The sequence below is a fragment of the Carcharhinus amblyrhynchos genome, chromosome 4 (genome assembly GCF_965287045.1).
Source record: "Carcharhinus amblyrhynchos chromosome 4, sCarAmb.v2.hapA, whole genome shotgun sequence".
In the NCBI taxonomy this organism is placed as follows: Eukaryota; Metazoa; Chordata; class Chondrichthyes; order Carcharhiniformes; family Carcharhinidae; genus Carcharhinus; species Carcharhinus amblyrhynchos.
Genome location: NC_137327.1, coordinates 62,969,561 through 62,996,913, shown reverse-complemented (window position 1 = coordinate 62,996,913; position 27,353 = coordinate 62,969,561). Strand labels below are relative to the sequence as shown.

At 45.2% G+C, this 27,353-nt stretch overlaps 1 protein-coding gene across 1 annotated transcript in view; it reads right to left on the bottom strand.

Annotated features, from left to right (window-relative positions):
• Nucleotides 1-27,353, bottom strand: part of hydin (HYDIN axonemal central pair apparatus protein) — a 1,114,396-nt gene that overhangs the window by 457,569 nt on the left and 629,474 nt on the right. Inside the window, exon 31 of the mRNA XM_080187991.1 lies at nucleotides 21,716-21,846. Within this exon, the coding sequence (XP_080044117.1) occupies nucleotides 21,716-21,846 (131 nt within the window). The remainder of the gene's footprint in view (nucleotides 1-21,715; nucleotides 21,847-27,353) is intronic.

Sequence of the window (27,353 nt, the reverse complement as noted above, 5' to 3'; positions counted from 1 at the left end):
GATGGAGATCATAATTCTATCTCCTTCACGATAGCATTGGAAAGAGATAGGATCAGGCAGGCTAGGAAGGTGTTTGTCTGGAGTAAGGGGAAATATGAAGACACCAGGCAGATAATTGGACAAATAAACTGGAAGGATGCGTTCTTGAGGAAAAGTACAGAAGGAAGGTGGCGGATATTCAAGGAATGTTTGACTGGAGCTCTGCACGATAACGTTCTGATGAGACAAGGAGGTTTTGGTAGGGCACGGGAACCGTGGTGCACGAAGGTTGTGGTGAACCTAATCAGGAAGAAAGGAAAGGTGTATAAAAGGTTCAGAGAGCTAGGAGATGGTAAGGATCTAGAGGAGTATAAGGCTTGTAGAAAGGAGCTTAGAAAGGAAATTAGGAGGGCCAGAAGGGGTCATGAGAAGGCCTTGGCAGGTAAGATTAAGGAGAATCCCAAGGCCTTCTACAAATATGCAAAAAGTAAAAGGATAAGAGAAGGGATAGGACCTATAAAAGGTGAAGGGGGAAAAGTCTGTCTGGAACCGGAAGAAATGGCAGAGGTGCTTAATGAGTACTTTGCCTCGGTATTCATGGTGGAAAGTGATCTGGGAGGTTGTACTACAGGTCTGCGGCAGTCTGAAAAGATTGAGTATATGGATGTTAAGGAAGAGGATGTGTTAGAACTTTTAAACTCTATCAAGATAGACAAGTCACCAGGACCAGATGGGATGTACCCCAGGTTACTGTGGGAGGTGAGGGAAGTGATTGCAGAGCCCCTGGCGATGATCTTTGCGTCGTCGATGGAGACGGGAGAGGTTCCGGAGGATTGGAGGATTGCAGATGTGGTTCCTATTTTCAAGAAAGGGAACAGGGATAGCCCGGGAAATTACCAACCGGTGAGTCTGACCTCAGTGGTTGGTAAGTTGATGGAGAGGCTTCTGAGGGACAAGATTTATGAGCATTTGGAGAAGTTTAGAATGATCAGAAATAGTCAACATGGTTTTGTCAAGGGCAGATCGTGCCTTACGAGCTTAGTTGAGTTCTTTGAGAATGTGACTGAGCACATTGACGAAGGAAGAGCGGTAGACGTGGTTTACATGGACTTCAGCAAGGCGTTTGATAAGGTCCACCATGCAAGACTTCTTGAGAAGGTGAGAGGGCATGGGATCCAGAGGGGGCTTTGGCCTTGTGGATCCAGAACTGGCTTGCCTGCAGAATAACAGCGCAGAGTCGCTGAACAGAGACCGATAGCCAAGTTCTGCACACATGAGGACGGTCTCAACAGGGATCTTGGGTTCATGTCGCACTATCTGTAACACCCGTAACTTGCCTGGGTTTGCAAAACCTCACTTACTGTACTGTCTGGAGACAATACACATCTCTTTAAACTGTGATCAGTGCTCCTTCCACTCACATTATCAGCCACTTCAGGTCTTGAACAGCAGGTTAGGTGTAAGGATTCGCATTCTAATCAGTAATCTCTAAACTGTCTGTGCTTTATATGCTCTGTCTGAGGCCAGAACTCTCCATTCACCTGACGAAGGGGCTAACCCGAAAGCTTGCGAGTATATTATCAAATAAATAGGTTGGACTAAAACCTGGTGTTGTCAGACTTTTTACTGTGTTTACGCCAGTCCAACGCCGGCATACCCACATCTTGCCTGCAGAAGGCAGAGAGTGGTTGTGGATGGGTCTTTTTCTGCATGGAGGTCGGTCACCAGTGGAGTGTCCCAGGGATCTGTTCTAGGACCCTTGCTGTTTGTCATTTTCATAAATGACCTGGATGAGGAAGTGGAGGGATGGGTTAGCATGTTCGCAGACGATACAAAGGTTGGTGGTGTTGTGGATGGTCTGAAGGGATGTCAGAAGTTGCAGAGGGACATAGATAGGATGTAAGACTGGGCGGAGAAGTGGCAGATGGACTTCAATGCAGATAAATGTGTAGTGGTCCATTTTGGCAGGACCAATGGGATGAAGGAATACAATATCAAGGGTAGGAGTCTTAGCTGTGTTGAAGAGCAGAGGGATCTTGGGGTCCGGGTCCATAGGACTCTTAAATCGGCCTCGCAGGTGGAGGATGTGGTCAAGGCGGCGTATGGTGTACTGGCCTTCGTTAATCGAGGGATTGAGTTTAGGAGTCGGGAGGTAATGCTACAACTTTATAGGACCCTTGTCAGACCCCACTTGGAGTACTGTGTGCAGTTCTGGTCGCCTCACTACAGGAAGGATGTGGAAGCTATTGAAAGGGTGCAGAGGAGATTTACAAGGATGTTGCCTGGATTGGGAGGCATGCCTTATGAAGATAGGTTGAGGGAGCTGGGACTCTTCTCCCTGGAGAGACGAAGGTTGAGAGGCGACCTGATAGAGGTTTATAATATGTTGAGAGGAATAGATAGGGTGGATTCTCGGAGGCTATTTCCCAGGGCTGAAATGGTCGCTACGAGAGGACACAGATTTAAGGTGCAGGGAAGCAAGTACAGAGGAGATGTTAGGGATAAGTTTTTCACTCAGAGGGTGGTGTGTGAATGGAATCGGCTGCCGTCGGTGGTGGTGGAGGCGAACTCGCTGGGGTCTTTTAAAAGACTTCTGGATGAGTATATGGGATCTAATGGGATTGGGGGTTATAGACAGGTCTATGGCTTAGTAGATATACAAGTGATCGGTGCAACTAGTGGGCCGAAGGGCCTGTTTGTGCTGTAGCATTCTATGTTCTATGAGTCTGCACTGACCCACAATCCCACCCAAGCCCTACCCTCATATCCCACATATTTTACCCACTAATCCCTCTAACCTAAGCATCTCAGGGCACTAAAGGGCAATTTAGTATAGCCAATCAACCTACCCACACATCTTTGGACTGTGGGAGGAAACTGGAGCTCCTGGAGGAAACCCATGCAAACACGAGGAGAATATGCAAACTCCAAACAGACGGTGACCCGAGCCGGGAATCGAATTCAGGTCTCTGGAGCTGCAAAGCAGCAGTGCTAACCACTCTGCTACCGTGCTGCCGGAGATCAGAGTGATCCATGATTGGTTACTTAAGTGGTTCAACTGGCAGGCAGTGGGTGGACAAACTGCCAAGCTTCCTACTGCTGACAAGATGGCATGGTACCTGCAGGAGATAAGTTTCTATCCAATACCAAATTGCCAACCTTTCCATCTCCCAGTCTGTCACCTATAGGATAGGAAAATTCAGCTCCCAGAATCTTTCCAGTCCCATCTAGGACAATGTCTGCTGCTAGCAGGGCCAGAAAATCCTGACCATAAAATGACAGTTTGGAAGAAGAGCTATTCAATTCGCTCATTTCACTCTCCTTTCCCTTTAGCCCTGCAGGTATTTCCTAGGAAATCACAGGCAACCTCACAAAAGCAGGTCAATTATTTCTGGATTATTAACAATAAAGGCCTAAAGGAATAAATCTAGATTGAAATAGTTTTTTACATTTACTTTTACCTTGACTTTTATTGGAATGGGGACATCTGGGAACTCTGTCACTTTATTTGCCTTTCTTGGCCTCACTATCTCTTTTAATCAGCACTAGGATACCATATTGTCTTTGATAGCAGACTATTGTTACTGACTGAACTAACTCCTCAGAGGCTAGAGTCCATTCACCAGATTCCTTTTATTTACAAACTCAGTTCCATTCCTAAGAGTGCCTCACCCTGATACTCCTCAGTATAAATCATTATCTCAATAGGGAGCTCATACACCAAGGGGCCAACCTTATGACCTCACTGAGGTCATTACACCCCTCCGCCTCTTAATTCAAGGAATCTTGGTTGTTTTCTGTGCCTCACGGGTCTCTTGCAAGGTTTTGGCACTGGGTCGGATACATCCAACTTGACATCCTACTTGGATGGGGTGTATCAAACAGATGCTCGTCTTTTATTATTAAATGCTGGAGTTCTGATTCACTCTCTTCCTCAGGAGTCAAATGAGTAGCAATATTTTCATCTGCAGTGTCCATTTTAGACTTCAAAGTCCTAGCTACGAGAGACGGAGAGGCGAGGGAAGCCAGTCTGACAGGACTCTCCTTGGTTCTGCTGGGCATAGTTGGCTCCTGGATGAATTGCGATTTCAAGGCCAATACCTGATCCAGATGTTTTATTTTGGATGGCCTCAGCCACACATATTTTGTAGGATACTGGCACTATCCCACAGTCAACGGTTCCTAGTAACCACGTGGGACCCTTTTATCATAATCTTTTCACCAGCCTCCAAATGTCTCTCCTGGCTGCTGTTGTCACGGTCGCTGCACTGGGCTTCTTCTGCCTTATCACCTTTCCCCCGCCCTCCACCCAAAGATTTGGGAAGATCAAACTCAATCTACTGCGGAGATGTCTGCCCATGAACAATTCTGTGGGCACTATTCAGTAATGGCATGGGGGATTGTCCTATAATCTAATAATCAATGGGAGAGCTTGATTTCTATTGAGGTTTATGGCTGTTTTTTTTTTAAACCAGCTTTTAAAATCTGGACCACTCTCTCCTCAAGGTTGTTCGATGATGGATGATACGATACCGTCCTGATATTCAAATCCTATTCAACTTTGTGAACCTGGTGAACCCCTGGCTGGTAAAGGATCTTCCATTGTCAGAGACCAGCATCTCCGGAATCTTGTGTCAAAAAGGAAGTGCAAGGTTCCTCTATCGTTATTGTTGTGTTCATCGAATGCACCCTATGGATATCCATCGACTTGGAGTGGGCATTCACTACGATTAAAAACATTGAGCCACTGGAAGGGTATCCAAAAAATTCATGGTCATTACTGTCTTTACTTGTGGTACCACCGATGTGGCTTCTGCTAAAAGCAACATACTCAAGATATCTGCATTTGCAACACAGCCTCCCAGCCACTGTTCTGACTGAGAGGCATAGGCAGCCAATACTTATGCCCACCACTTTATACCAGCTGATGCTGTTGTGGCACTGCTTTGTCCTCTCTTAGTGGTCCAGTAGCAGCTTGTGATCTGCAACAATCTCAAATTTTCACCCATAAAGATATTAATGGAATTCTGGCACTCCAAATAGTACTGCTAACACTTCTTATTCAATGTGAGTTTACCTTCTTTCCACTATGGCCAAGATCCTGAAGGCATATACTACTGGTCATTTTTCTCCATTTAACATATAATCCCAGAGTGCAGAAGGGGGCTACACAGCCAATCAAGTCTGCACCGACAACTATCCCACCCAGGCTCTATCCCATAACCCTATGTATTTACCCTCCTAATTCCTTTGACACTTAGGGACAATTTAGCAGGGCCTATCAACCTAACCCGCACATCTTTGGACATCCATTTAGCCATCTACATGCTAATACCATCCCAATACAATACAGAGATACATCACAGTTTAGCACTAATTCTTTTCTCATGATGTGCTAAGGCATTCAATGATGGATAGTATGGTTTTCCTGATATTCGAATAGCTCTCTTTTTCAGATGGTCTACATGTTTTTTGACATGGCAATCTTGTATCTGTACAACAGTCCTGTTCTTTCCATAATCCTTCCATGTCAGTCCCAACCAGAACTAAACTATCAACTTTGAAAACTCTGTCTCTTTTCCTTAAGTCGTGATTTTCTTTCTGGAAATCTGGCCTAGCCTCCACCCTCCTCACCAAATCAGAAAATATCATAACCAACCACGTCCATAAGCAATGTCCCATTCGTAACTAGGCTGGCCTGATCCCTTTGGCCGCATTTGACATGACAATGAGAAACATAGAACATATATACATTGGTGTAAAAGGCCTACTAATTTCCTTTTTCATAGATGATTTGAACGTTTGTACAGCTCATTCCGCTAACCTGTTGGAGGCTGGGTGGTAAGGTGCTGACCTAACATAGAGAATACCATTTGATTTGTCAAATTTTCAAAACTCCTCCACTGTAAATGCTGCACCATTGTCATATACTAAGACCTCTGGGATGCCATGGATGGCAAAAATTTGCCTCAACTTGTCAATTGTGACAGTGGTCGTTGTAGACTTTGTCAATTGGACATCCAGACATTTAGAATGCACATCACCGAGGATCAGAAACAAATGATCCATCAACAGCCCTGCAAAGTCTACATGTATTCTTGACCACAGTTGATTTAGCCACCCCCAAGGATGCATATTCACCGGTGGTAGTGCCTGTTGGGCTTCACAACTAAGGCAGTGACTGCCCTTTCTTTCAAAGTTTTTATCAATGCCGGCCACCAAATTTAACTTCCAGCAAGTATTTTTATCTTGCTTTGTTCTGCTTCGTGCAATTCTTGTAATAAGAATTGTCTCCCTTGGGTGCTATGTAACACTAGCCCCCAACATTAACATGCCAACCTCACATATTAGCTCCATTCTACTTTGCTGGTAAGTTTAAGTAGCTCTGACTTACATCACAATCATTGCATTCATCTACTTTTGATAACACTGGGTCTCTTTTAGTCCAAGTTTTGTGTGTTTAGCTGAGACCAGCAAAGTCTCTATCAGGTGCAACACCAGCATTATTTCTTGTGGAACCGATGGTGATGGTACAGACCGTGGCAAAGGCAAATAGTTGAGTGCATCAGCATCTGATATTTGTGTCCCAGGATGATGCAGGAATGTATAACTGTATGCTGATAACAATAGTCATTTCTGTACCCTTGCAGAGGCAATTGGTGGCACTGGTTTATCCTCTTGGAATAAACCTAACAGCTGTTTGTGATCTGATACTATGGTGAAATGTCTGCAATGTATATATCGACAAAACTTCTTCATCACATAAATTACTGCCGAACTTTCTTCACCAAGCTGGAAACTTTTTCTCCACAACTGCTATTGTTCTCGTTGCAAAGGCAATTGGCCTTTCTTCTCCATCAGGCATCCTGTGGGATAAAACTACTCCCACTCCATATGGTGATGCATCACAGGTAACTACCAATGGCTTAGCTGGATCAAAGTGTACAAGTAGTGCTGATAACTGTGAGGCCTGCTTTACATTGGTAAATACTTCCTTTTGTTCCTATCGCTAATTCCAACGCTAATATTTCTTTAAAAGCTAGAGAAATGAAGCAAAAATTGTCAATACATATTGTAAGAACCCATCATAATAATTTACCCTTCGTACGAATGATTTTTAACTCTGATACGTTTTTTGACTGTGGAATAAAGGATGTAAACCTTTCAGCCATGATCTTACGACTTCGTTCTGCCTGTATGAAGTTGTAAGATTGTGTGACAAGCGAAAAATCAGAATGGTGCCCATTTTCATGCCTGTTCCAATCTTACCACCCACTTTATCTGGGCGCAATCATTTGCATGCATCTCAATATCATTAACAAGATCGACATGTAATCATCACGACTCATTTGTGTTAATGACTCATTGGCGTGATGTCATGCCGGCGAGAAAAACATCTGCAGTATAAGAGTTTGTTTCAGGTGCAGCATTAATAAAGTGATTTGAGGAGGTGGGGGGGTGGGGTGTTAGGGGGAGTCTCTTATGCAGCCATGATGCAGGGTGGGGACTGGGGACTTGCATGGGAGCAGGGTTTTGGGGGTCTCTTGCTGGGTCAGGGATTTCAGTGAGTGGGCTGGTTGGGTGCAATCTGTCAGGGGATGGGCCCAATTGGGTGAAGTCTGTAGGTGAGTGGACCCCATTGGATGGGACTGCAAGGTGGTGGGCTCATTTGGGTGGGGTCGTCAGGGGCTTGAGCCTTGGAGATAGGGGCTGTGGGGAGTGCTATAGGAGTTGTTGACAAGTGCTGTTTGGTCAGGTACTGGGAGGCCACGGTGTATCAGAGTTGGGCTCAGTGTGCACATTGCGGGACTGATTTGAGGGTGGGATGGAGATCATTGACTTTCTTACAGCACTGATGATCCCATGTGCCAGACCACGAGCGGTGACTTCCGCTACCATGATCTCCCAGTCGTCTTTGCCAACCCAGTCCCTGGGTCTTTGCTCATCATGGGGGAAGAATTAGATCCTCCTCTCCCCACGGCATCTGTCAACTGGCCAAAAAACCACTACTTTAGGGTTGCCCTATAATAAGCTTTCCATCTTGAGAAATTGGCATTCTGCAGAGAGGCAGAAACTATTCAATGTTTGCAGGTGCTAAGGAGGACAAAGCAATGTACAAACCCAAAGAAAGAACACAACTGTTGGAACAAGTTAGCAATTTAGGACAACTGTACGATAAATATCAAAAGAAGGAAGAAAGAAATGTTGACCGTAGAAGTAGAGTTTGCTGCAATTACAAGGGGAATGTGGCAGTTTCTCAAAACATGTAAAGGGTGAAATTGTTATCAAAAGACATTAAAAGAGAATGTCATATTCATCTTGGAAGAAACTCAAATGAATGAACTGAATGGATTGCAAAAGCAGAGCTATGGACCAAAGAATGATTGTGATTCCTTTCAGCAAGAGAAAGGAATGGCAAAAAACAAGCTACAGTGACGAAGAAAGAACTCTGATAATGTTCAGTAACTGAGCATTATTAAACTGACAAAAATGTCACTGGATTAGGAATTTTTCATCAAAACTGAAATTCACTGTTGATGGATCAACAGTTACACGAGGCATATGGATTAAAAGTAAAACTTGCACATGCTGAGTAGGAGAAATCAGCAACCATGAAGAACAGCTTAATTATTGGATACAGACAAATCAGCTTTCAGTTGAGTGAGAGATTGGGAAGACAACATTTGGGAAATAAAGTTGAGTTAGAAAAAAAAATCAGAAACACATTGAAGGCTGCGATCATTGAAGAGAACTCTTTTAATACAGAGGGAGCACTTAAAAATCTGTTCATCTATGGGTACTTCAGATGAATTTCACAATAAAGAAGAGTTATTAAAAAAACAATGGCGGGAGATAGAACTGGAACGAGCTCAGACCAAACTCCAACTGATGGAGTTTAAATCATTTAAAAGCATTACCACTTTAAGAATTCTGAGGGAGTGGTTAGAAGGGAGTGTGGGCCAGCAAGCTTTAATTATCAGGTGGTCACACGGTGAAGCCTTCCATTGTTTGCTGGAGCAGACGAGTGAAGGAGCAGAGGGACAGATAAGAAATTACCTGTTTTAAAACCTGTTTAAATAAGTTTAAAGCACTTTGTAGTAAGAACTAACCTTGTAGAACTGTTTAAATCATTTAAAAGTATTACCACTTTAAGAATTCTGAGGGAGTGGTTAGAAGGGAGTGTGGGCCAGCAAGCTTTAAATCAGCGCCAGTTTTAAAAGGAGGCCTGGTGTAGACAGCGGGCAGCAGAGTGAGCTATTAGGGCTTAAGATCAAAAGGGCTGGGGAGAAAAGGGGCCAGGTAAGTTCGTGTGGAAATTTTTGTGAATAATGGAGGGGCATGTGATGTGTTGTTTCTGTATGATGTGGGAACTGGTGGACCCAAGGGTCCTTCCCAGTGACCATGTCTGCAGTAAGTGCAGGTTGCTGGAGGAGCTCCAGCTCAAGGTAGATGAGCTGGCCTCTGAGCTACAGACACTGAGGCTCATCAAGGGGAGAGAGGGTGCCATTGTCAATGGGGTGCAAGTGACATCCATCCCCCTGGACTGGCTAAATCTAAGGGTCAGGAACAAGAGGGGGGTGGGGAGAGGAGGACGGGGGGGGTGGGGAGAGGAGGCCTCAGCCTCTCAATCTGCATAACAGGTTTGAGGTTCTTGCTTCCAGTCTGGACGAGGACAAGGGAATTGAGGTCGGTGAGCAAACTGCACACGGTACAGTGATGCAGCAGGGCAGAGGCAAGGAGAAGGTGAAAAGGAACTTGGTTGTAATTGGGGATAGTGGAGTGAAGGGTATTGACACTGTCCTTTGTCACAATGACAAAGTGCACAGAAGGGTGTGTTGTCTGCCTGGTGCTCGGGTCCAGGATGTCACAGCTGGGCTGCAGAGGAACCTGGAGTGGGAGGGTGAGAATCCGGTCGTTGTGGTACATGTGGGTGCCAACGACATAGGCAAAATGCGAACTGAGGATCTGGGGAGGGAGTATGAGAAGCTGGGAATGGAATTAAAAAGTAGAACCGACAAGGTGGTTATCTCTGGACTACGGCCTGAACCGAGTGCAGACGGGCGTAGGGTTGACAGGATTAAGGAAGTGAATGGGTGGCTCAGGGATTGGTGTGGGAGGAATGGGTTTGAATTTATGGGGCATTGGCATCAGTATTGGGGTAGGTGGGACCTGTTCGGGCAGGATGGGGTGGGTCTGAACCGTGCAGGGACCAGAGTCCTGGCGAATCGTGTAAAGAGGACTGTAGACAGGGCTTTAAACTAATTGGGGGGGGGGGGGGGGGGGGGGGGTGCGAGGGTAGGTGACATTACGAGGCCTAAAGTTAAGGAGAGGGTACAGGTAAGGGTAGAGGCTGAGGATGTCCCAATAATAAAGGGAGTAGGGGGCGTGAGTATGGTTGGTGGCGTTCCGGCAAATAAGGTCCAGGTGAAGGCTGGGATGAAGGCACTTTATCTGAATGCGCGATGCATTCGGAATAAAGTGGATGAGCTGGTGGCGCAGATCGGCACAAATGGATATGATCTGGTGGCCATTACAGAGGCGTGGCTGCAAGGTGACAGGGACTGAGAGCTGAATGTCCAGGGGTATCAAGTGTTTAGGAAGGATAGGCGGGAGGGAAAAGGGGAGGGCGTAGGTCTGCTGATTAAGGATAGCATCAGGGTGGTAGCAAGGGATGATATTGGAGCCAAAGAGCAGAAAGTGGAATCATTGTGGGTAGAGATTAGGAACTGCAAAGGGAGGAAGACGCTGGTGGGTGTCGTCTATAGGCCCCCGAATAATGATCTGGAGGTGGGGCGGGCTGTTAACGCGCAAATAAGTGCGGCGTGCAGGAATGGGACGGCCGTAGTTATGGGGGATTTCAATCTGCATATTGATTGGTCGACCCATGTTGGACGCGGTGGGCTCGAGGAGGAGTTCTTGGAATGCTGCCGGGATAGTTTCCTTGAGCAGTGTGTGTTGGAGCCGACGAGGGAGCGAGCTATCTTGGATCTGGTGCTATGTAATGAGGCGGGTAGAATCAGGGACCTTGCGGTGAAGGATCCTCTTGGGGAGAGTGATCATTGTGTGGTGGAGTTTCTGGTGCAGATGGAGGAGGACAAAGTGGTTTCCCGGACACGTGTCCTTTGTTTGAACACAGGGGAGTACGGTAGGATGAGAGAGGAATTGGCGAATGTGGACTGGGGGAGCGCGTTGGAAGGTAGGTCTGCTGAGGAGCAGTGGAGGATTTTTAAGGAGATCTTTCTTGGTGCTCAGCAGAAATTTATTCCAATGGTCAAAAAGGACTGTAGGAGGAGAGGTAATAAGCCGTGGATAACGAAGGAGGTGAAGGAAAGTGTTAAATTAAAAGTGGAGGCGTTTAGAGTAGCTAAGAATAGTCGGCGAGAAGAGGATTGGGAGAGGTTTCAATGTCAACAAAGATTGACAAAGAAATTGATAAAGAAGGGTAGGAGAAACTATGAAGCTGGGCTAGCGCTTAATATAAAAAAGGATAGCAAGAGTTTTTATAAGTATATAAAAAGGAAGAGGCTGGCTAGGGTGAACGTTGGACCCTTAGAGGATGAGAAGGGGGACTTAGTGGTAGGGGATGGGGAAATGGCTGAGGTCTTGAATAACTTTTTTGTTTCGGTCTTCACGGAGGAGGACGTGAATAATTTGCCGGGTGTTAGAGACGGAAAGGTGGTAGGACTGGAGGGTCTCAATGACATTACTGTTACTAGAGAGGCAGTGCTCGACAGACTGGAGGGGCTGATTGTGGACAAGTTGTCAATGGGGTGCAAGTGACATCCATTCCCCCTGGACTGGCTAAATCTAAGGGTCAGGAACAAGAGGGGGGTGGGGAGAGGAGGAAGGGGGGTGGGGAGAGGAGGAAGGGGGGTGGGGAGAGGAGGAAGGGGGGTGGGGAGAGGAGGAAGGGGAATGCATCCGAGGGTTCTGAAAGAAATGGCGGAGGTGATAGTGGATGCCTTGGTGGTTATTTTCCAGATGTCGCTGGATTCCGGGGAAGTGCCGGAAGATTGGAAAGCGGCTAATGTTACGCCGTTGTTTAAGAAGGGTGCCAGGCAAAAGGCGGGGAATTATAGGCCAGTTAGTTTAACATCTGTGGTAGGTAAAATGTTAGAATCGTCATCAAGGAGGAAATAGCGAGGCATCCTGAGGGGAATTGCTTGATAGAGCAGACGCAGCACGGTTTCGTTAAGGGGAAGTCGTGTCTGACGAATTTACTGGAGTTCTATGAGGATGTGTCTAGGGCGGTGGATAGAGGAGAGCCGGTGGATGTGGTCTTTCTTGATTTTCAGAAGGTGGATGTGGTCTTTCTTGATTTTCAGAAGGCGTTTGACAAGGTACCTCACAAGAGGTTATTGCAGAAGGTCAGGGGACATGGAGTTGGGGGTAGGGTGTTAGCGTGGATAGAGGACTGGTTGTCAAATAGGAGGCAGAGAGTGGGGGTCAATGGGAGCTATTCGGATTGGCGGTTGGTGACTAGTGGAGTGCCTCAGGGGTCAGTGCTGGGGCCTCAGCTATTTACCAATAATATAGATGATCTGGAGGAGGGAACCGAGTGTATGGTGTCGAAATTTGCTGATGACATCAAGATTGGTGGAACGGCAAATTGCGCAGAGGGTGTGGAGAGTCTGCAGAAGGATCTAGATAGGCTGGGCAAATGGGCCAGGAAATGGCAAATGGAATTTAATGTTGGCAAGTGTGAGGTGGTCCACTTTGGTAGGAATAATGGTAGGAAGGACTATTACTTACATGGAGAAAAACTGCAGCAGGCGACGGTGCAGAGTGACCTCGGGGTCCTTGTGCATGAGTCGCAAAAACCCAGCTTGCAGGTGCAGCAGGTGGTCAGGAAGGCGAATGGGATGCTGGCCTTCATAGCGAGGGGGATTGAATATAAAAGTAGGGAGGTCTTGCTGCGGCTATATAGGGCATTGGTGAGGCCGCAGCTGGAGTACTGTGTGCAGTTTTAATAGAACGTAGAACATTACAGCGCGGGAGTGCAGAGGAGGTTTACTAGGATGATGCCGGAGTTGAGGGGGTTGAGCTATGAGGAGAGGCTGAATAAACTAGGCTTGTACTCGTTGGAGTTTAGAAGAATGATGGGAGATCTCATTGAGACGTATAAGATGATGAATGGGATGGATAGGATAGAGGTGGAGAGACTCTTCCCGCTTAGAAAGGACAGTAGGACTAGGGGGCACAGCCTCAAGATAAAGGGGGGGCGGTTTAGAACGGAGTTGAGGAGGAACTTCTTCACTCAGAGGGTGGTGAATCTCTGGAATTCTCTGCCCGTTGAAGTGGTAGAGGCTGCCTCGCTAAATATTTTTAAGACGCGGGTTGATGGGGGTTTTTGATAAGAGAGGGGATTGAGGGTTATGGGGAGAGGGCAGGAATGTGGAACTGAGCCACGACAGATCAGCCATGATCTTATTGAATGGCGGGGCAGGCTCGAAGGGCCAGATGGCCTACTCCTGCTCCTATTTCTTATGTTCTTATGTTCTTAAAAACATTTCATAAAGACATATTTCAGTTGTGTTAATTTGTCAATGCAAAAGGACTTTTCATTTGTTCAATATATAAGTTAAAGAATGTTTAATCTATGTTGGTTTTGTTTCCTGTTACAGTAAAAGCTTAACATGTCTCACAAATTTGAGTTTTTTGAAGGGGCAAACAAGAAGGTAGATGAGGGCAGTGCAGTTGATGTTGTCTACATGGACTTTAGCAAGGCCTTTGACAAGGTATCGCGTGGAAGTTGTTGAATAAAGTTAAATCACATGGGATCCAGGGTTAGATACCTAAATGGATACAAAATTGGCTTCTTAACAGAAGCTAGAGAGTGGTTGTAGAGAGTTGTTTTTCAAACTGGAGGCCTGTGACCAGCGGTGTGCCTCAGGGATCAGTGCTGGGCCCACTGCTATTTGTCATTTATATTAATGATTTGGATGAGAATATAGGGGGCACGGTTAGTAAGTTTGCAGATGATACTAAGATTAGTGGCATAGTGGACAGTAAAGATATCCCCAATTGCAGCGGGATCTTGATCAATTGGGCCAGTGGGCTGATGAATGGCAGATGGAGTTTAATTTAGACAAATGTAAGGTAATGCATTTTGGTAGATTGAACCAGGGCAGGACTTACTCAGTTAATGGTAGGGCGTTAGAGAGAGTTACAGAACAAAGAGATCTAGGAGTACATGTTCATAGCTCCTTGAAAGTGGATTCACAGATGAACAGAGTAATGAAGAAGGCATTCAGCATGCTTGGTATCATCAGTCAGAACATTGAATATAGGAGTTGGGGTGTCTTGTTGAAGTTGTACAAGACATTTGTAAGGCCACACTTGGAATGTGTGCAATTCTGGTCATCCTATTATAGAAAGGATATTATTAAACTAGAAAGAACATAAGAAATAGGAGCAGGAATAGGCCACCTAGCCCTTCGAGTTTGCCCCGCCATTCAATAAGATCATGGCTGATCTGAAGTGGATCAGTTCCACTTTCCCGCTTTCTCCCCATAACCCTTAATTGCCCTGTCTATCAGAAACCTATCTACCTGTGACTTAAATATATTCAGTGAGGTAGCCTCCACCACTTCAACGGGCAGGGAATTCCAGAGATTCACCACGCTTTGAGTGTAGAAGTTCCTCCTCAGCTGCAATCTAAACTGCCCCCCCCCCCGCCTTATCTTGAGGCTGTGCCCTCTGGTCCTGCTATCCTTTCTAAGCGGGAAGAATCTCTCTACCTCTACCCTATCTAGCGCCTTCATTATCTTATATGTCTCTATAAGATTCCCCCCTCAGCCTTCTAAACGCCAACGAGTACAGACCCAGTCTATTTAGTCTCTCTTAATAGACTAACCCCCTCATCTCTGGTATCAGCCTTGTGAACCTTCTCTGCACTCCCTCCAAGGCCAATATATCCTTCCGCAAGTGCGGCGACCAAAACTGCAGACAGTACCCCAGCTGCGGCCTCACCAGTAGCCTGTACAGTTGCAGCAAGACCTCCCTGCTTTTATATTCTATCCCCCTCACTATAACGGCCAACATTCCATTCGCCTTCTTGGTCACCTGCTGCACCTGCAGATTGGGTTTTTGTGATTCGTGCGCAAGGACCCCCAGGTCCCTCTGCACCGTAGTATGCTGCAGCTTTTAAATAATAATCCCTCTTACTATTATTTCTACCAAAGTGGATAACCTCACACTTGCTAACATTATACTCCATCTGCCAGGTCCTCGCCCACTTGCTCAGCCTATCCAGATCTCGCTGCAGACTTTCCACACCCACCACGCAATTTGCTTTTCCACTCATCTTCATGTCAACAGAAAGAGTGCAGAAAATATTTACCAGGATGCTACCAGGACTTGATGGATTGAATTAGAAGGAAAAGCTGAAAAGTCTGGGACTTCTTTCTCTGGAGCGTAGGATGCTGAGGGGTGACCTTATAGAGGTCTATAAAATAATGAGGGGCATAGACAAGGTAGACAGTCAATATCTTTTCCCACAGGTAGGGGAGTCTAAAACTAGAAGGCATAGGTTTAAGGTGAGAGGGGAGAGATACAAAAGTGTCCAGAGGGGCAATTTGTTTCATACAGAGGGTGGTGAGTGTCTGGAACAATCTGCCAGCGGTAGTAGTAGAGGTGGGTAAAATTTTATCTTTTAAAAAGCATTTAGATAGTTACATGGGTATGATAGGTATAGAGGGGATATGGATCAAATTGGGACTAGTTTAGGGGCTTAAAAAAAATAAGGGCGGCATGGACAAATTGGGGTGAAGGGCCTGTTTCCATGCTATAAACCTCTATGACTCTATAACATATGAAATCTTATTCTTGGTTATTTCCTTTAGTCCCTGGGAAATTCATCATTTTAAAATGTTATCAGGCTCTAAGGGGAAAAACATCAATAATAATGGAAACAGTCTTCCCAATAAAGAATCTAGTCACCATTATTTAGTGAGGAACGGATTCCCTGATAGACAATTGAAGCTCCCATTTTTCAAGTTGATATGCTGACAAAACTTAATCTGCATATTCTCACCCACCTGCTGTCTGACCCAGTTTCTAAGCTGCATGCAGTGTACAGACAGAAAAAGCAAGACACTTTTAATTATAGCAAATTACTCCTTCAACACACCATCTGGCACCTTTCTGTTGCCAGAGATTGCAGCACAAGTTGTTGGTGTCAGAACTCTTGCTAGCATATTTTGTTCAGGTTGTGAAGATTAACTTTTATTTGAACTAACCAAGGATGTTAAAAACACTAGATTCATAAAATAACTTTTCCTTAGCTGGCTGTGGGAAGCTATCTACAGTAAGAAGTCTGACAACACCAGGTTAAGTCCAACCGATTTATTTGATAAACTCACAAGCTTTCGGGGTTTGTCCCTTCGTCAGGTGAATGGAGAGTTCCGGCCTGACAGAGCATATAACAGCACAGTTTATAGATTACTGATTAGAATGCGAGTCTTTACAATTAACCTGCCGACAATGTGAGTGGAAAGAGCATTAAGCACAGGTCAAAGAGATGTGTATTGTCTCCAGACAGTACAGTAAGTGAGGTTTTGCAAACCCAGGCAAGTCAGATGGTGCGACATGAACCCAAGATCCCTGTTGAAACCGTCCTCATGTGTGCGGAACTTGGCTGTCAATCTCTGCTCAGCGACTCTGCACTGTCGTGTGTCGTGAAGGCCGCCTTGGAGGACGCTTACCTGAAGGTCAGCGGCCGAATGCCCGTGACCGCTAAAGTGTTCGCCAACAGGAAGGGAACAGTCTTGCCTGGTGATTGTCGAGCGATGTTCATTCATCCGTTGTCATAGCGTCTGCATGGTCTCCCCAGTGTACCATGCTTCGGGACATCCTTTCCTGCAGCATATTAGGTAGACAACGTTGGCCGAGTTGCAAGAATATGTACCGTGTACCTGGTGGATGGTATTCTCATGTGTGATATCATCATCCATGTCGATGATCCGACATGTCTTGCAGAGGTTGCTGCGGCAGGGTTGTGTGGTGGTGTGGTCACTGTTCTCCTGAAGGCTGGGTAGTTTTCTGCGAACAATGGTGTGTTTTGAGTTTGTGCAGTTGTCTGAAGGCAAGAAGTGGGGGTGTGGGGATGGCTCTGGCAAGATGTTCGTCTTCATCAATGATATGTTGAAGACTCCGGAGAAGATGTCGTAGCTTCTCCACTCTGGGGAAGTACCGGACGATGAAGGGTACTCTGTCCACTGCATCCCGTGTTTGTCTTCTAAGGAGATTGGTGCAGTTTTTCGCTGTGGTGCATCGGAACTGTCGATCGATGAGTCGAGCACCATATCCTGTTCTTATCAGGGCATCTTTCAGCGTCTGGAGGTGTCTGTCACGATCCTCCTCACCCGAGCAGATCCTGTGTATAAGGAGGGCTTGTCCGTAGGGGATGGCTTCTTTAACGTGTTTAGGGTGGAAGCTGGAGAATTGGAGCATTGTGGGAAGCTATCTAAACAGAGTTTCAGGAGTTAATGCTATGAGACATACGTTTTTTCATTCATTCATGGGGCTTTCGGCATCACGATTTATAGTTCACCCTTTATTGTGCTTAGGAAAGTGGAGGTAAGTCACCTTCTTCAGTCTTTGCAACTATGTTGTCAAAGTATATCCACAGGGAAGACTGGAGAGGATCACATCATACTGAGATAGATGGCAGAGCTTCCCAGCTCTTCCCACCACTGGAACTTTCATTCCTTTCAAAGGCCTGCGTGGATTCCCAAGCGGTGAGATGGATGAGACATACAAACACCATAGATGTTGGCAGGGCCAGAAGATCAAATTGGCAGCCAATGGAGAGCCACCTCAGACACTGGAAAACATGTTGTAGGGGGAGCGGAAATTCCTGGCTAGGTTTTATGATCAGATCCCAAGTCAGAAACTATCTGTTATTGTGGCAGCCTTAATGATTTTAACAGTGGCATTTATAATGTGGCAAGCGTGTGGTCCATCTTGGACCTCGTTTTTGGATCTCACCATGAGTATATTGGGAAATTGTGTATTAAAACTTTTTACAAAGGGTATATTTGAACGGATGCAAACATTTAAAGGTAAGTGGCGATATATGGATGCTCATTTTTTAGTACTGATATTTCAACCTCTGTAAAAATATCTGGCAAAATAAACTGTCACAATAAACCACCTGGCAGTCCTGAACACCACCCCCCCCCATAACCCCCGCAATCTCAACCTTCCCAGCAGTCTACCCAACTCTGATGGCCAGCCCCAATCACTGGCCTCCCTCCCTCATTTAAATAAATGACACATCATTAATTTTAGATGTTGGGTGAGGGAGAAGACTCCTCTATTCTTTTCCAGATAGTGCCCTTGATTCTTTTTCACTCTTCTAAGAATATAGGTGGTCAATTTGACATTTGATTCAAATGACAACACTTCAAACAGTGCAGCACAACCTCATTAATGCAGTCAAGTGTCAGCCAAGATTATGTGCCAAAGTATCTGGAATATAGCTTGAATCTGAAATCATCTGATTCAGAGGAAAATGTGTTACCTATTAAGCCACAGCTGACATTTAAACAAGCCATAGCGTTGAGTTTAGTGGTAGGCATTAAAGGCAGACTTTCATGTGCGATGTATGTGCTATGCAGGCAGAACCGTATTTGTGGGAAAGTTATTTTTAAATGTATTTTGAAGCAAAATGTCACTTGATGCACTATTTCAAAACATGTCTAAAATAAGCTTTAATGTTGTTTTCTCATAAAATAAATAAGATCTGGTGTACCTGGTCTTTGTCCCTTCTTTTACTGGATTTAGTTCTGGGCAATGAGCCAGGTCAGGTGGTTGAGGTTGTGGTAGGCGAACACGTGGCTAATAGTGACCACAACTCTGTCTACTTTAGGATACAAATGGAAAAAGTTGAGAGCTGTCCAAAGGGGAGGGTGCTAAATTGGGGGAAGGCTAGCTACAGCTGGATTAGGCAGGAGCTTAGGGATACAGACTGGGATAGGCTGTTTGAGGGCAAGTCCACGTTCGGCATGTGGGAGTCTTTCAAGGGAAAATTGAAATGGGTGCAGGGGTAGGCAAGTTGATGGAGAGGATTCTTAGGGATAGGATGTATGAGCACTTAGAGTGTTGCGATCTGATTAAGGATACACAGCATGGCTTTGTAAAGGGGAAGTCTTGCCTTACAAATCTGGTAGAATTCTTTGAGGAGGTGACAAAAACGGTCAACGAAGGATGAGCCGTTGATGTCGTCTATATGGATTTCAGTAAGGCGTTTGACAAAGTCCCTCATGGTAGATTGGTACAGAAGATTAAAGCTCATGGAATACGTGGCCAGGTATCTAGATGGGTAGAGAACTGGCTTGCAAAGAGGAGTCAGAGAGTAGTAGTGGAGGGGTCCTTTTCTAGCTGGAGGTCTGTCACTAGTGGTGTGCCACAGGGCTCAGTACTGGGACCTCTTCTCTTTGTAGTGTATATAAATGATTTGGAAGAGGGAGTAAAGTGGTGTGATCAGCAAATTTACTGATGACACCAAGATGGCTGGATTGGCGGGCAGTGAGGAGCAGTGTCTGGCAATACAAAGGGATATTGATAGGCTGGTGTATTGGGCAGATACATGGCAAATGGAGTTTAATCCGGATAAATGTGAAGTGATGCATTTTGGCCAGAATAATGTAGGGGGGAGTTATGTGATAAAGGGTAAGCCCATAAGGGGTAAAGAATCGCAGCGAGACCTGGGGGTGCAAGTGCACAAGTCTTTGAAGGTGGCAGTGCAAGTGGAGAGTGTGGTGAAGAAAGCCTATGGTATGTTAGCCTTTATAGGAAGGGGTATAGAATATAAGAGCTGGAGTCTAATGTTGCAGTTGTACAGAATGTTGGTTAGGCCGCATTTGGAGTACTGCGTCCGGTTCTGGTCGCCTTACTTCCCGAAGGACGTGGAGACTCTGGAGAGAGTGCAGAGGAGGTTTACCAGGATGTTGCCTGGTATGGAAGGACTGGGGTATGAGGAAAGATTGAATAAATTGGGGCTCTTTTCCCTTGAAAGATGGCGACTGAGGGGGATCTAATAGAGGTATATAAGATTATGAAGGGTATAGATAAACAGAGGTAAGCTATTTCCTATGATAGAGACACATAGGACAAGGGGCCATGGGCTTAAGGTGAGGGAGGAGAGGCATAACACAGATATTAGAGGGAGGTTTTTCACACAGAGGGTAGTGGGGGTATGGAATGCTCTGCCAAGTAAGGTGGTGGAGGCAAACACACTAGAGTCATTTAAGAGTAACTTAGACAGGCACACGAGTGGGTTGGAGATGGGTGGATATAGGAGATTGTTTTAAATAAGGGTTATTAGCGTTGGGGCGTCCCTGGTAAGGCAAATGGACATGGTACAACAATAATGTTTTTTTTCTCTTTTCATTCACAGGTTTTAAGTTGGTCCGCCTTGCGTCCAACAAGGGGCATTCACGTGATGGGTCGTACTTGGGCTGCTGTTGGTTGTTCGAGATTGGCCTAGCGCTTCATGTCGTTAGTGTGTGCCTAAACTGGACCAGACGCTGGGCAACATGACAGCTCAGTGACTATCACTGTTTGCTGTGCAGACACATGGATTTGGGCCAGTGTCTGTGGGAGTTTGCGCATTCTCCCTGTGCTTGCGTGGGTTTTCTCCGGGTGCTCCGGTTTCCTCCCACACCCCAAAGATGTGCTGTTAGGCTGATTGGCAGTAATAAATTGTCCCTAAATTCGTTTCCCTCAATGTGGATGGCCATAAAACATTAGACAAGGGTCATGGGTGGAGGGGGGTACTGGTGGTGTTAAGATGATGGTGCGGGCTCGTTGGGCCAAAGGGCCTGTTTCCCGGGCTGTTTTTGTTCTTTTACGTGAATTTTCTGAAAATCTGCAATCCATAGGTCAAGAGGCAAGAAAATTGAAAAATGGATCGCATTTACACAGTGCCTTTCATGAATTTAGGGCATCAAAATGTTTTACAACCAATAAAGTGTTTCTGAAGTGTTGGCACCATTGCAACATAGAAAACATTTCAGCCAATGTGTGTACGGCAAAATCCAACAACAGCAACGTGTAAATGATCAGATTGTTTGGTCTTGGGTGTTGGTTGATGAAAAAATATTAATGAGGTCAGCAGATACAATTCCCTGCTCTTCTTCAACATGATTCCCTGGGATATTTTGCATTTACTCAAAAGGGAAGTGGGCCTTTGGTTTAATGTCTCATCTGTAAGATCTCCAAGGAAATGAGTCACCAAATGTTAGTCAGTAGATAGATTGAGCAGAGACTGATTTTTAAAAATTCATTCATGTGACATGTGCATTGCTGTCTCGCCAGCATTTATTGCCCATTTCTAGTTGCCCAAGGGCAGTTGAAAGTCAACAACGTTGCTGTGGTTCTGAAGTCACATGTAAGCCAGACCAGGTAAGATTTCCTTCCCAATGGACATTAGTGAACCAGATGGTTTTTCCTGACAATCAACAATGGTTTCAAATTTTCCACATTATTTTTATTGAATTCAAATTCCACCATCTACCATGGCGAGATTCGAATCCAGGTCCCTAGAACATTAGCTGAATTTCTGGATTAATAGTCTAATACCACCTAGGCCATCATCTCCCCTAACAACAATATTACAACAATAGCAATTTTGATGAAGTGAAGGATGCTGCTGAGGGAAAATTGATGGTGAGTGTGGCATTGTTTCACGAAGTAATAACACCATATATACGAATTACAGTAATCTTACCTAGAGAAATGTGTGTGTGCATGTTGACTGGTTCCAGTCGTATCACTGTGAGAAAATAGTATCAATCTTTGTGCCAGACTGTACTCCTTAATGAGTAAGCGATCAGCCTCCATCTGTAGCAGGGAGTCATACTGTGAAGGTCAGAAAGACAGGAAATCCATCAATAAGTACACAGAACTGTCAAAATAAAGGAATTTGTAATTCCTTACATGTAGCACAGTGTATTTCAATCAGAGCATTCTAACAGCAATTAGTGTGGAGCGAAGGAGTGCAGGGATTCCAAAGCAACAAATTCACATTGTTTTCTGCTTTTACAGAAAATTTCATCCCTCCCAATAAACATCAACCTGTTACAATACTGCAGATCAACATCACCGTGCTACATGACAAACACTGTCATTAGCTCTTTCAGTTATTCAAGGATGTTTTGCAGCAGTCACATCCCCAGTTAGGTATCAATCCCACTGATTGATCAGAATATCTCACTCACAATGGGAAGAGAATGACTTTTGGCATCATTCAAGAGTGGTCTGGATTTTTCTTGAATCGCTTGCAGATGTGCTGAAGGTGTTGAATATCCTGATTCAGTACGGAGAAAAATCAGTTAATGTATCTATGTCTTCATTCCTTCCTATTCCATGAAGTTCCACAAATCTTCATGTCTCCCAAAATGAACTGGGACCTCAACATCTAATGGTGGTGACTATGGAGGGTGTGCTTCCCACCATGTAACATCCAAAGCATTGTGAGTTTTATCAACATAATAAACTTGAAAAGATGTAGACCTAACCAGTATGATATTGTTGCAATTCCAAGTGTGGCACTCAATTTCTGCTCTCAGCTGTGGAAAACCATGAATGGCTTGTGTTCCAAAAGTTTGGGGTGTTTGCTACAAGTAAACTTGTTGGACTTTAAGATGGTGTTGTGAGATTTCTTACTAAGTTTAGTGAAACAGAAAGAAGTCTCACAACACCACATCATCACTAAACTTGCCAGGTTTATGAAGAACCAGCCAGATCCACTCTATTGATCACTACGTGGTGGCTCTGGCTGGAAAATAGGCTGTGTTTTGAACATTGGATATGACCGCTATCAGCTCTGCTATATATTGACTGAAGCTCCCTGGGTAGCAATCTCACCTCATTATCAGAAGATTCAAGTCCTACTCCAGACATTTGAGTATGTAATATAGTGCCAGCCCACATTGAGGGAATGCTGTACTGATGGATTTAATGAAATAGTACAGGAGGACCACGCTCCAATGAAGAGCAGTTCTACAGTATTCAGGAGAGAAACTGCTGTGAGTAAATATGAACAGAAAATGTTGGATAGATGCTGTCAGACCTGCTGAATTCATCCAACATTTTCTGTTTTAATTTCAGATCTCCAGCATCTACAATAGTTTGCTTTTGTGTGAGTAAATGGTACCTTATTTACTCATCTAACTCGAGACAGCACAAAGTTCTGTCTTACTATAGTTTCATTTTATAATTGGGATATTAAAACAATATTAAATGCACTTTAGCCAACATTTTGGACACTAGGATACAGGGGGAGTTTCTAGAAACATATGTTCAGCTTGGTTGGCACAGCACATGAAGAACATGGTCACAAAAGAACTCTGAGTCACCTTGGCAAAGTCCTGAGTTCTGCCATTGTTTTCTTATTATATATTAAATTATATATCATGAGTCCTTGGACGCAACAAGCTTATGGCAGAAACTGTTTTAAGGGTGGTATGGTGGCACAATGGTTAGTGCTCTGCTTACAGCATCAGGGACCTGGGTTCGATTCCTGGCTTGGATCACTGTCTCTGCGGAGTCTGCACGTTCTCCCCATGTCTGTGTGGGTTTCGTCCGGGTGCTCCAGTTTCCTCCCACAGTCCGAAAGACATGCTGGTTAAGTGCCTTGGCCGTGCTTAATTCTCTATCAGTCTACACAAACAGGTGCCGCAGAGTGGCAACTAAGGAATTTTCACAGTAACTTTACTGCACAAGTAAGTCTGCTTGTGACTAATGAATAAACTTTAACTTCAACTTAACCTCAAGCCACAACAATGTTTTTCTATATTCACCGCATTGGATACCAGGTAACACATGGCATCAACAACTTCACCAGCAGGCGGTTCCCTACATGTTTTGAACTGATGCCGAGCAAATGTCCAGCACCAGCAAAAATGGCAGTGGATAGTGCTGGTGTCCATTAGGACATAGCTACAGTTGCATCGTCAAGCTGCCCTTGTCAAATGGCAAGTTTTGCACAGAGCACATAAGGTTAGGTAGCTTCCACATAAATCCTATGGCATTTACTCTCCTCCCTCAATTCTTCCTCCCACTTGAAAGACACTTCAAAATTAGAACATTGAAGTTACATATCCTATGGCGATACAGTGGGGAAAAACATATTCATATTCATACTGCCAGAATAAGTAGAACATAGAACATAGAACATTACAGCGCGGAACAGGCCCTTCGGCCCACAATGTTGCGCCGACCAGTCTTATTTTTAAAAAAAAACATTGACCCACTAATCTAAACCAATCCCTTTTCGTCCATAAACCTATCCACCAATCTCTTAAACGCCCCCAAACTAGGCGCATTTACAACTGCAGCAGGCAGGGCATTCCAGTCCCTCACCACCCTCTGGGTAAAGAACCTGCCCCTGACATCCGTCCTATAACTACCCCCCCTTAATTTAAAGCCATGCCCCCTCGTGCTAGATTTCTCCATCCGAGGAAACAGGCTATCACCATCCACCCTATCTAAACCTCTAATCATCTTATATGTTTCTATAAGATCCCCTCTTAGCCGCCTTCTTTCCAGTGAAAACAACCCCAAATCCCTCAGTCTCTCCTCATAGGACCTCCCCTGCATACCAGGCAACATCCTGGTAAACCTCCTCTGCACCCTCTCCAAAGCCTCCACATCCTTCCTGTAATGTGGGGACCAGAACTGCACACAGTACTCCAAGTGCGGCCGCACCAGAGTTGTGTACAGTTGCAACATGACGCTGCGACTCCTAAATTCAATCCCCCTACCAATAAACGCCAAGACACCGTACGCCTTCTTAACAACCTTATCTACTTGATTCCCAACTTTCAGGGATCTATGTACACATACACCTAGATCCCTCTGCTCCTCCACTCTATTCAAAGTCCTCCCGTTAGCCCTATACTCAACACATCTGTTATTCCTACCGAAATGGATTACCTCACTTCTCCGCATTAAACTCCATCCGCCACCTCGCAGCCCAGCTCTGCAACCTGTCCAAGTCACCCTGCAAACTTCGACACCCTTCCTCACAATCTACCACACCTCCGACTTTGGTGTCATCAGCAAACTTACTAATCCACCCAACTATACCCTCATCCAGATCATTAATAAAGATTACAAACAGCAGTGGCCCCAAAACAGATCCCTGAGGCACACCACTCGTAACCGAACTCCATGATGAATAATTACCATCAACCACCACCCTCTGTCTCCTATCTGCTAACCAATTCCTGATCCAAGTACCTAAATTACCACCAATCCCATACATCTGCGTTTTCTGCAGAAGCATACCATGGTGAACCTTATCAAACGCCTTACTAAAATCCATATATACCACATCTACTGCCTTACCCCTATCCACCTCTTTGGTCACCTTCTCAAAGAACTCAATAAGGTTAGTAAGGCACGACCTTCCCGCTACAAAACCATGCTGACTATCACTAATCAATTCATTACTCTCCAAATAACTATAAATCCTATCCCTAATAATTCTTTCTAAAACCTTGCCCACTACAGAAGTAAGACTCACTGGTCTATAATTCCCAGGGAAGTCTCTGTTCCCCTTCTTAAACAATGGGACAACCTTCGCTGTCCTCCAATCTTCCGGTACTATACCAGAGACCAACGACGACCTGAAGATCAGAGCCAGTGGCTCTGCAATCACCTCTCTTGCCTCCCATAGAATCCTAGGGTAAATCCCGTCTGGACCAGGGGACTTATCTATTTCCAACCCATCTAGAATATCCAACACATCCTCTGTATCAACTACAATACTTTCTATTTTACACCCCTTCACCCCAGTGACCTCCTCAGCTACATTCATATCGTCCTGCGTGAACACCGAAGAGAAATAATGGTTCAATGCCTCTCCAATCTCTTCCGGTTCCACACACAACTTCCCCCTACTGTCTGTAACTGGCCCTAATCTTGCCCTAACCAACCTTCTGTTCTTGACATACCTATAGAACGCCTTAGGATTCTCCTTAATCCTATCAGCCAAAGTCATCTCATGCCCTCTTCTAGCCCTTCTTAACTCCCTCTTCAACTCCCTCCTAGCCAATCTAAAGCTTTCTACTGCACTACCCGAGCCCTCAAGCCTCATCCGAACATAAGCCTCCTTCTTCTTCCTAACCAACAAATCAACTTTTTTTGTGCACCACGGTTCCCTAGCCCTACCAATTCCTCCTTGCCTGACAGGGACATACCTATCACAGACCCGCAGTAGCTGCTCCTTGAAAAAACCCCACATTTCAGACGTTCCTAGTCCCTGTAATCTCCTAGTCCAACCAATGCTTCCTAATTCTCTCCTAATGGCCTCATAATTACCCTTCCCCCAGCTGAAACTACTGACCCGAGGTTCATGCCTATCCCTTTCCATCACTAAGGTGAACGTAACCGAATTGTGGTCACTATCACCAAAAAGCACACCAACTTCCAAGTCTAGCACCTGGTCTGGCTCATTTCCCAGCACCAAGTCCAATATAGCCTCACCTCTAGTTGGCCTATCTACATATTGAGTCAAAAAACCTTCCTGCACACTTTGAACAAAAACTGACCCCTCTAACGAGCTAGAGCTATAGCAATTCCAATCAATGTTAGTAAAGTTAAAATCCCCCATAACAATTACCCTATTACTTTCACTCCTAACCAGGATCGTCTCTGCAATCCTTTCCTCAACCTCTCTAGAACTTTTCGGAGGTCTATAAAAGACTCCCAACAGGGTGACCTCTCCTCTCCTATTTCTAATTTCTGCCCATACTACCTCAACAGACAAGTCCTCATTAAACTTTCTCTCTGACACTGTGATATAGTCCTTGACCAATAATGCTACTCCACCCCCCCTTCTACCTCCTTCTCTACTCCGACTAAAGCACTTGTACCCCGGCACCTGCAACATCCATTCCTGACCCTGCTCTATCCACGTCTCTGAAATGGCCACAACATCAAAGTCCCAGGTACTGGTCCACGCTGCAAGTTCATCCACTTTATTGCGAATACTCCTCGCGTTAAAGTATATACATTTCAAACCTCGCTCCGCCCCACCCCCACAATGCCGTGCAATGCCGTCCCCTTCTATGCCCCCCTCACTTTCACCCCCTCTACCCAGGATCCCACCCCCCCTCTGAATCAGTTTAAACCACTCCGCATAGCCTTCACAAATTTACCCCCCAGGATATTTGTTCCCCTCTGGTTCAGATGTATACCATCACTCTTATAGAGATCCCACCTTCCCCAGAATGAGCCCCAATTGCTCAAGTAGTTAAACCCCTCCCTCCTGCACCATCCCCTCAGCCACAAGTTCAAACTTTCCCTCTCCCTATTCCTCTCTAAACTATCCCGTGGCACAGGCAAGAGTCCAGAGATAA